The sequence below is a fragment of the Cibotium barometz genome, chromosome 36 (genome assembly GCF_041138505.1).
Source record: "Cibotium barometz isolate CiBa-2024 chromosome 36, ASM4113850v1, whole genome shotgun sequence".
Classification (NCBI taxonomy): domain Eukaryota; kingdom Viridiplantae; phylum Streptophyta; class Polypodiopsida; order Cyatheales; family Cibotiaceae; genus Cibotium; species Cibotium barometz.
The window spans coordinates 9,890,611-9,899,697 of NC_141081.1; the positions used below are offsets into that span (position 1 = coordinate 9,890,611).

At 36.9% G+C, this 9,087-nt stretch overlaps 1 protein-coding gene across 1 annotated transcript; it reads right to left on the minus strand.

Moving 5' to 3' along the window:
* Nucleotides 1–1,700: 1,700 nt before the first annotated feature.
* LOC147617466 (cholesterol 16,22-dihydroxylase CYP90G4-like) lies at nt 1,701–8,821 on the minus strand. Its single transcript, XM_086775412.1, has 9 exons — nt 8,471–8,821; nt 5,067–5,385; nt 4,177–4,329; nt 3,351–3,602; nt 2,731–2,820; nt 2,540–2,618; nt 2,362–2,468; nt 2,140–2,264; nt 1,701–1,857 (listed from the first exon to the last, which is right to left on the minus strand). Exons 1-9 carry the CDS (start codon nt 8,785–8,787, stop codon nt 1,749–1,751), a joined length of 1,551 nt encoding a protein of 516 aa, XP_086631538.1. The 5' UTR covers nt 8,788–8,821; the 3' UTR covers nt 1,701–1,748.
* Between the last annotated feature and the right edge of the window lie 266 nt (nt 8,822–9,087).

The window sequence follows — 9,087 nt, forward strand, 5'->3', positions numbered from 1 at the left end:
CCTTAATATCTCCAAGAAACTAATCAACAAAAAATTGACACACATACCCATTTTTTCTAAAGCTTTTTCAACAATTTTTTAATCCAAACTTTATTTGACTTCCTAGAAGCGTAAAAAATAAGCCTTGATACTAATTTGAGGGGAACTAGGTTCAAAAATAAGCCATCATTTAAGTGCAATTAAAGTTCAAAATTTCTATTAGCTAAGCAAACTCTATCTATTCAAAGCTCTTACGACATTGTGTTGTCAAGATTTTAAAATTAAGATTTACCACTATACATTCAAGTGAATAGACTCGATGATCTAATAATCAATTTTACAAGCAATTAACTCAAGTTTAATTTTTTTAACACAAAATTAAAGCTAGTTCATTCATAAATAAATTCTTCTCTAGAGAGAGAGAGGGCCTCTACTCTAATGGGTAGGCCTTTACTCATTTTAGGAAAAGAGAGGCCAGACACCTCATCAAGCTGGCCATCTTTCTCAATTATCCGATCCCACCTGCTTTAAAAAAAACAAAAAGTTATTCATTTTTTTTAAAACCTATTTAGGAGCGTCTATCCAGAAGGCCAATTTGAAAATATTAGTATATTTTTTTTTATAGCAATATTCTATATCTTTTTCACTAAGTCATGAGACATAAAACCGAATTTCCCAAATTTAAAATTCCATATTTTTCTTAGACTTGAGAATAACTTCCATTATTAGCACAATTAAGAATAACTTTCCTTCAAACAAAAAGTCATTATTACTTAAAATTAGCAGAACATTAAAGAGTGACAAGGTAGTGAATGAATATGGAGACTTCGAATTTGGCCATGGTTGATCCAAGGCAGCTTCGTATTCCTCCACCAAAAGGCATTAAGAAGGTAGGATTATTATTTGCAGGATCCTGCTAATTGAACGAAATTAAGGGGTTATTAAAAGAACATCATTAAACAAAATTTTCCACCAGAAATTTAAGGAAGAGTGGAGGGACACAAATCATCACCACCCAACGCCATGGGTCAAATTTAAGAGGGTTCGGGTAGTAGTTAAGGTTGAGATGCACCATAGCAAAATTGAACAAAATCATCCTCCCCTTTGGGATAATCATGTCTGTAATAAGGCAAGTGTGGTTGATTAGTAAATGTGATGCATTAATTTATACTCAATTGTGGGATCTAAGCACCTTTGAAAACGATATCTTCTTGAAGAGATTCTGGAGTTACATAGTGTATGATACTCGCCATCCTCAGAGCTTCTTTCACCACCTTTTTTGTTTTCAAATTATTTAAGATAAGATTAGTCAGCATTTAGCATCTCTTGCTAGAAATGATTATAATTCCAATAGAATCATCAAGCCTTGATTCTAGATTTTCTGTGAATTGCATCTGTTTGAAATCATCCCAGGCGAGCTTCTCGTTATCTTTCTTTTGCTTTTTCGAATGAGGGAGTGCTCTAATTACCCAAACATGCGGGCATACATGTAATTATTAAATCAACTAATTACCCAAAAATAATGGTGTGTGCGCCTCAAAATTAGAGAAAGGTGGATATACTCTTTTCTCCCACTACTAATAATAAAGAGCTATATGCGCAAAGCCAAAGGTTCTCATGCAAGAAAATAGAATTATGTGACGTAGCAAGTCCTCAACTGAAAATCAAATATGTTTTTTTGTGATATCAATTCCTCAACCAAGAGACATCAAATCTAATTTTTCATACACAAAATTAAAGCTATAGTTCATTCATAAATAAATGCTTCTCTAGAGGGAGAAGGCCTCTACTCTAATGGGTAGACCTTTACGCATTAAAGGCAAAGAGAGGCTAGACACCTCATCAAGTTGACCACCTTTCTCAATTATCCGATCCCACCTGCTTTTAAAAAAAATAAGAAATGTGTTAATTTTTTAAAACCTATTTATGGAACATCTATCTAGAAGGGCCCACACAATGTGAAAATAATACTAAAATTTTTTAACAGTCTTTTTCACTAAATCATGAGACATAAAACCAAATTTCCCAAATTGAAAATTCCATATTTTTCTTAGACAACCACAATTGAGAATAAGTTTCTTTTTAACAAAATGCGATTATTACTCAAATTAAGAATAACTTAAAAAAAATCATTAGTGCTAAAAATCAACAAAACATTACTTGTAAAGAGTGACAAGGTAGTGAATGAATATGGAGACTTCGAATTTGGCCATGCTTGATCCAAGGCAGCTTCTTATTCCTCCACCAAAAGGCATTAAGAAGGTAGGATTATTATTTGCAGGATCCTGCTAATTGAACCAAATTAAGGGGTTATAAAAAAACATTAAACAAAATTTCCACTTATAGACATTTGAGTAAGAGTTGAGGGACACAAATCATCACCATCCAACGCCATGGGTCAAACTTGAGAGGGTTTGGGTAGTAGTTAGGGTTGAGATGCACCATAGCAAAATTGATCAAAATCATCCACCCGCTTGGGATAATCATGTCTGTAATAAAGCAAGTGTGGTTAATTGGTAAATGTGATGCATTAATTTATACTCACTTGGGATCTAATTACCTTTGAAAACAATATCTTGAAGAGATTCTCGAGTTACATAGTGTGCGATACTCGCCATCCTCAGAGCTTCCTTCACCACCTTTTTTTCAAATTTAAGATAAAACGGAAAATTAGTCAGCAGTTAACACCTCTTTCTAGAAATGATTATAAATCTAACAGAAGCATCAAGCTTTGATTTTAGAGAAACTCACCAGTTCTGTAAATTGCATCTGTCTAAAATCATCCCAGGTGAGCTTCTCATTAATATCTTTCTTGCTTTTCCGAATGAGGGAGTGCTCTCTCTGCAAATGCGAGATTAAAACACGTAAACTGACCCTGAATTAAATCAACTCTAATTACCCAAACATTCATCACTACCTTTACAAAATGTCTAAATAGGATCAGATTTCTTTATCAAGTATACAGCGAAGATATGTGCGTGCGTGTGCCGTGCAAGTGTGTACAGCGCACATGTACATTCATCATACACGCGGGCATGTATGTAGACAACGTATGTACACATGCGCACATTTGTCATACGCATGCATACATGCAACTGCGCTTGTATTATACAAATGCACATGTATGTGTTTGTGTGTGTTTTCGTGTGTGTGTGCGTGCGCGCGTTCATCTTACATACGCATGCACGCATATGTGTGCACATTACACATACAGTTTAGTACAGCCAAAAGTCGCACTAATCGAATCGAGTACTCTAAACATAATTATCAATTGCCAAAAAAAAAACTGATCAGATGAGGCAATTACACAGTTTATGTAGTACTGATTAACATAGAGATTAGTAAGGTTTGCAGAAAAGAGAACTAATTACCCGGAGCTCATCTACAACATGGGCATTCTCTGAGAGAAACTTGATCACATTGGTGAGTAGAATACTGGTAGTCTCAAAGCCACCCAATACCAAGAAGAAAATGAACTCCACAATCTCTTGTTCACTAAAATGCCTCCCACATTCATCCGTCTCCTTCAATAACACATCCGTATAATCCAATGGCTGTGCCCGTGCCTCCTTTTTTCTCAGCCTAATGATATTTCTGAATATAGAAATAATCCTCTCACGAGCCTCTCATATATGAAGATACCGTTTAGAAAGATTGTTAAATTAATTATCATATATATACTCTCATGTACCTCTGTATCAACACATTCATGCATGCATGTAAATTGGCAATCGTAAAATCACGCCACATGCAATGTATCCTCAATGTACGTGCGGACATGTCACATGTACACATACATGCTGCCACATATGTCTCCTCAACTGATATGTCACATGCACACATATATTCTAGATCTATGTCTGCATGTACGTATATATGGTTTGTATGTTGCTTGTACACAAGTATGTATGTATGGTTGATGGTGAGTATGCATCCACATGCATGGATGTTATGTCTTGATATAGGTGAGCAAGTGTATCAATGGTACGTGTGTTATGTGCATGTTTACACAACAGCATGTATATATGTAGCATGCCGTGGGAACATGTACGTACATATTTGTGAATGTATGTACACATGTGTATGTGTAAGCATGTATATGTATAAATGTATGAATATATGTACATGTATGTATGTATGTATGCATGCATGTGTGAAATTTTATGCATAAACGATGGCATGAGAATCCATTAGTACCGTAAGCACTTTGTTGAATGTGGTTCCTGGCAGATCAATAGGAACCGAGGAGTAGCCAGTCATTAGAAAGAAATAATCCCTCATTAGCTTCACAGTGTTGGGGTCTTCGGCTTCCAAACTGAGGAGACTCTTGACAGAATAGGTAAAGAAGAACTGGGCACACGGTTGATTCCATTATTGAGTGAGAGATGAGGCTTAATTACATACAAATCGGTCATGCTGAAAGTAAGATTAGCTTAATGAAAGTAGGCTGAAATGTTTCATAGTGGTCTTTGAATAAATCAACAATTAATTTAAATGATGCGTTTCCTCAAAAGGGCAGATTTTTAAATTTTATTTTTTAGGACAACTGGATTATAGATTTCCTCCTTTCATAATTTCGCTTCAGCTGAACTTTGGAATCAGTAATAAAATGGTGGGCCATCCTAACCTTGGAGCTGTAGCACAACTAGCATTAAAAGATGTGCCACCAACAGCTGGAGTAGCTTAAATCAGGATTCAGAACCAAATTAAAAATAAAACAACTAATGTTCCGACCACTAATCTTTGAAATGCACCGACAACAAGAGGTTTTGATAGCTGCAAGCTGACCTTTATAGATTCGTGTTGGGCGTCGATACGGGGCCTGTGCAGCCAAGGGCGGAGGATGACGAGGGCGTGGTCTTGGACGGGAAGGACGTGGTGGGCTTGGATGGCGGCGGGGCTGAGGAGGGTGGTGGCGAGCTCGCGCAGACGGCGGTGGCGGGCGCCGTGCACGGTGAGGACGGGACCCACAATTTTGGTGATGAAGCGGGGGAAGTAGACCTGCACGAGCTTCTCTTCGTTGGATAACAATAGGTCTGATTAGGTGAGGTTTAGGGATGATTAAGGAGATGGGATAGCAAGCTGACCTTTTTAGATTCGTGTTGGGCGTCGATACGGGGGCGGTGCAGCCAAGGGCGAAGGATGGCGAGGGCGTGATCTTGGACGGGAAGGACGTGGCGGGCTTGGATGGCGGCGGGGTTGAGGAGGGTGGTGGCGAGCTCGCGCAAACGGCGGTGGCGGGCGCCGTGCACGGTGAGGACGGGACCCACAATTTTGGTGATGAGGCGGGGGAAGTAGACCTGCACGAGCTTCTCTTCGTTGGATAACAAGAGCTTGTTGAGCTGAGGGTCCATGGACACCAGCGTCGGCCGCCCAAGCAAGTGCGTCTTGAAAAAACTCCCATACCTGTACATATACACAAGTGAGCGAGACCCCGCCTTCGGCAGGTCGATTGTTAAACGGTGTTTATATATATATATATATATATATATACACACACACAGAGAGACATATATACACAAACATAAATGAATGTATTCAAGACTCCCATACCTGTTATGTACACTAGAGAGACATATATGTATTTAAGACTCCCATACTTGTACATATACACGAGTGGGCGTCGATTGTTAACCGGTGTTTATATATATATAGAGAGAGAGAGAAAGAGAGAGACATATACATACATATATATATATATGGATATATACATATATATATGTGTGTGTGTCTATGTATACATATACATATATATATATGTGTGTGTATACATATATATATATGTATACATACACACACATATACATATACATATATATATACACACACACACATATATGTATACACATACATACACACATATCAATATTTTTTTCATAATTATATATTTAATATAATAAAACACACACACACTCACGCACGTGCACATGCACATATACACAGTATATATATATACGTATATATATATATATACGTATGTATGTATGAATGTATGTATGTATATATGTGTGTGTATTTGAATATTCTCTCTCTCTCTCTCTCTCTCTCTCTCTCTCTCTCTCTCTCTCTCTCTACGCTATAGAGATATACAAATTATACTCTTTATATAATCTACACACACACACACATACATATATGTGTGTGTGTGTATTTATATATTTGCTTACACACACACACATATGTATACATACACACACACACAGAGGCATGCACACACACATATATGCATATATATCATATTGTATTATATAAAGAGTATATGATATGTATATCTATCCAGGAGAGGGAGAGAGAAAGAAAGAAAGAAAGAAAGCTGTATTAACGTCTACTAGAGGGGGAACTCGACCTATGAGACAAATCAATGTAACACTGTCAATGTCTTCTGGATGTCTAGAAAAAAAAAGGACAAAATGAACATAAAATAAACTATGAAAGTACTAAGCTAGTGGGGGGGTGTGATGGATGGAGCACTACTGCTAGAGGCTCAGTATGCAACCTATCTATTATTATCTATTATTATATAATAAACATTTAATTATTTTAAGTGAAAAATACATAAAGTATTTAATAAAATATCTATATATTTATATACATAGTAGATTTATAAAAAGTACATATAAATATATATGTATTATATAATAAGTATGTATATTTATTATAGAAAGAGCATAATGCGTTTAAATTATGAAAAATCGAATATATATATATATATATATTGATATATGTATATATATATACACATATATATATATTCATATGCATATACATATACATATACACATACATACATACACACACACACACACACACACACACATATATATATACATGTGTATGTATATGTGTGTGTGTGTGTGTGTGTGTGTGTGTGTGTGTGTGTATATGTATATGCATATATGTGTATATATATATATACATACATATATATATTGATATATGTATATATATATATATATATATGTACATATATATATACACATATATGCATATACATATATTTACATGTATATATGTGTGTGTGTGTGTGTGTGTGTGTGTGTGTGTGTGTGTGTGTATACATGTATACATACACACACACACACACATACTATGTGCATGTAAGTTGCATGTGTATGTGTGTGTTCTCTATATGTGTGTGTGCGCACATCCGTATGTGTATGTGTATGTGTGTCTTCTCTTTGCTGTGTATGTATGTATTCTCTTTGTGTGTGCACTTACATATATGTGTATGTGTGTGTACACATACATATGCTATGTGTGTATGTGTGTTTTATGTGTGTGTCCATGTGTTCTATGTGCATGTGCATGTCTCATAGACACTAACACGTACAGACAATGGTTTAGACCAGTTAACAACTGACTCGTCGAAGGCAGGTCTAAGAGTGGGTCAAACCTGCCATATATGGTTGGGCCCACTCGAGAAGAGTTTCACAAAGCTCCCACGTGGTAGGAATTTGGAGGTTTGGGAAGGGGAGAAGGAGGTTTGCGAAGGTTCGGGTAGAATTTGAATTTGGAGGTCTCAAAAGGTGTCCGAAGCACGGGTCCGCCCACTACTAGGGCACTAAAGAATGAAAAAAATCCCCTAGTCACATGGTAGTAGGTGGATTTTTTCTATTATTTTTTAGAAATCTAGTATTTCTCTTTTCTTCCCTCTCCTTGGGCCACGTCTTAAAAAAGTTATCCATGGATAATATATAATAGACATATATATATATATATATATCAACGGTTTAGACCAGTCAACAACTGACTCACCGAAGGGGGGTCTAAGAGTGGGTCAAACCTGCCCGTAGACAAGTTGGGACAACTCGAGAAGAGTTTCACAAAGCTACCACGTGGCAAGAATTTGGAGGTTTGGGAAAGGGAGGAGGAGGTTTGAGAAGGTTCGGGTAGAATTTGAATTTGGAGGTCTCAAAAGGTGCGTGAAGCACGGCTCCGCTCACTAGTAGGGTACCCATAAAAAATCCCCTATTGTCACATGACGGATTTTCTTCTTATTTTTTAGAAATCCAATATATATATATATGTATATATATATATATATATATGCCTGCAGACGTGCATAATTAAAGTCCACTGTGTCACCCTATACCTCAAAATAAAAATAAAAATTGAGCGTATAAAATGGTTTTTTTAGTGACACGCGTTTTTTTAACGTTTAATATGGTGTTTATTTAAATATCAATAATTATTTTAAAAAACAGACTGCGTCGCAGGCTCAAAAATGCCACAATAATACGCTTTTTTATATTTCGAAAATACTCCAATTTCTTGCATTATATGGCGGTCAAAAAAAATCCACCTATTTTATTCAGCAATTAATTTTGGTAAAGTTTTTTTTTTCCGCGAAGGGGTTAAATTTGTTTTAGAAAGCTCATTATTATTACTACCAGCACTAAAATTCTCATCACTGCAGCTAAAATGAGGTTTAACGTATATTATTTGTATGCATTTGATAAAGAAGAGGAGGAGATCAGCAATGAGGCCATACCTGCGGAGCCTTGTGGAGAGGAAAGGAGGAGGGGTGCCAATGGGGCAGTTATTGAAGAAGGCGAACTGCAGCGTTTCTCCAAGGAGAGGCAGGCCATGGCTCCCAGGGGGGAGCTTGTACAGAGCTGAGGACTGCTGATCAGTCAAGCATTTCTTGTAATGGCGGAAGGCGACAAGTGTCAGACCCAACACTATCAAAGACACTGCAAGAAAGCAAGGTTGAAGAAGATGATGGGCATTGCGCTCAAGCTGCACTGAATTGTTATCAACATGAGGGTGGTGTGATGATGAGACGAAGTACTCTGTCCCTGCAGCCATCTCCCTGTCGCTAGAAACTCCTCCGCTCGCGACACCGCTCTTGATAAACAACTAGGACAGAAAAAACCTCTTGGGAAAGTTATTGGCCCAACTTCCGGTTTGACGAGCTATTCATACTTTCCCATACTTAGTTTATTGCTCGTGACTCGAGCAACCACTTGTATGTTGTTTGATTGGAAAAAGAGGGGAAGAAGAATAAGTCGTCTTTCTTTCTCATACTTACTTTATTGCTCGTGATGGAGCAACCACTTGTATGTTGTTTGATCATCGGATATTATCGTATGCATTTGATAAAGAAGA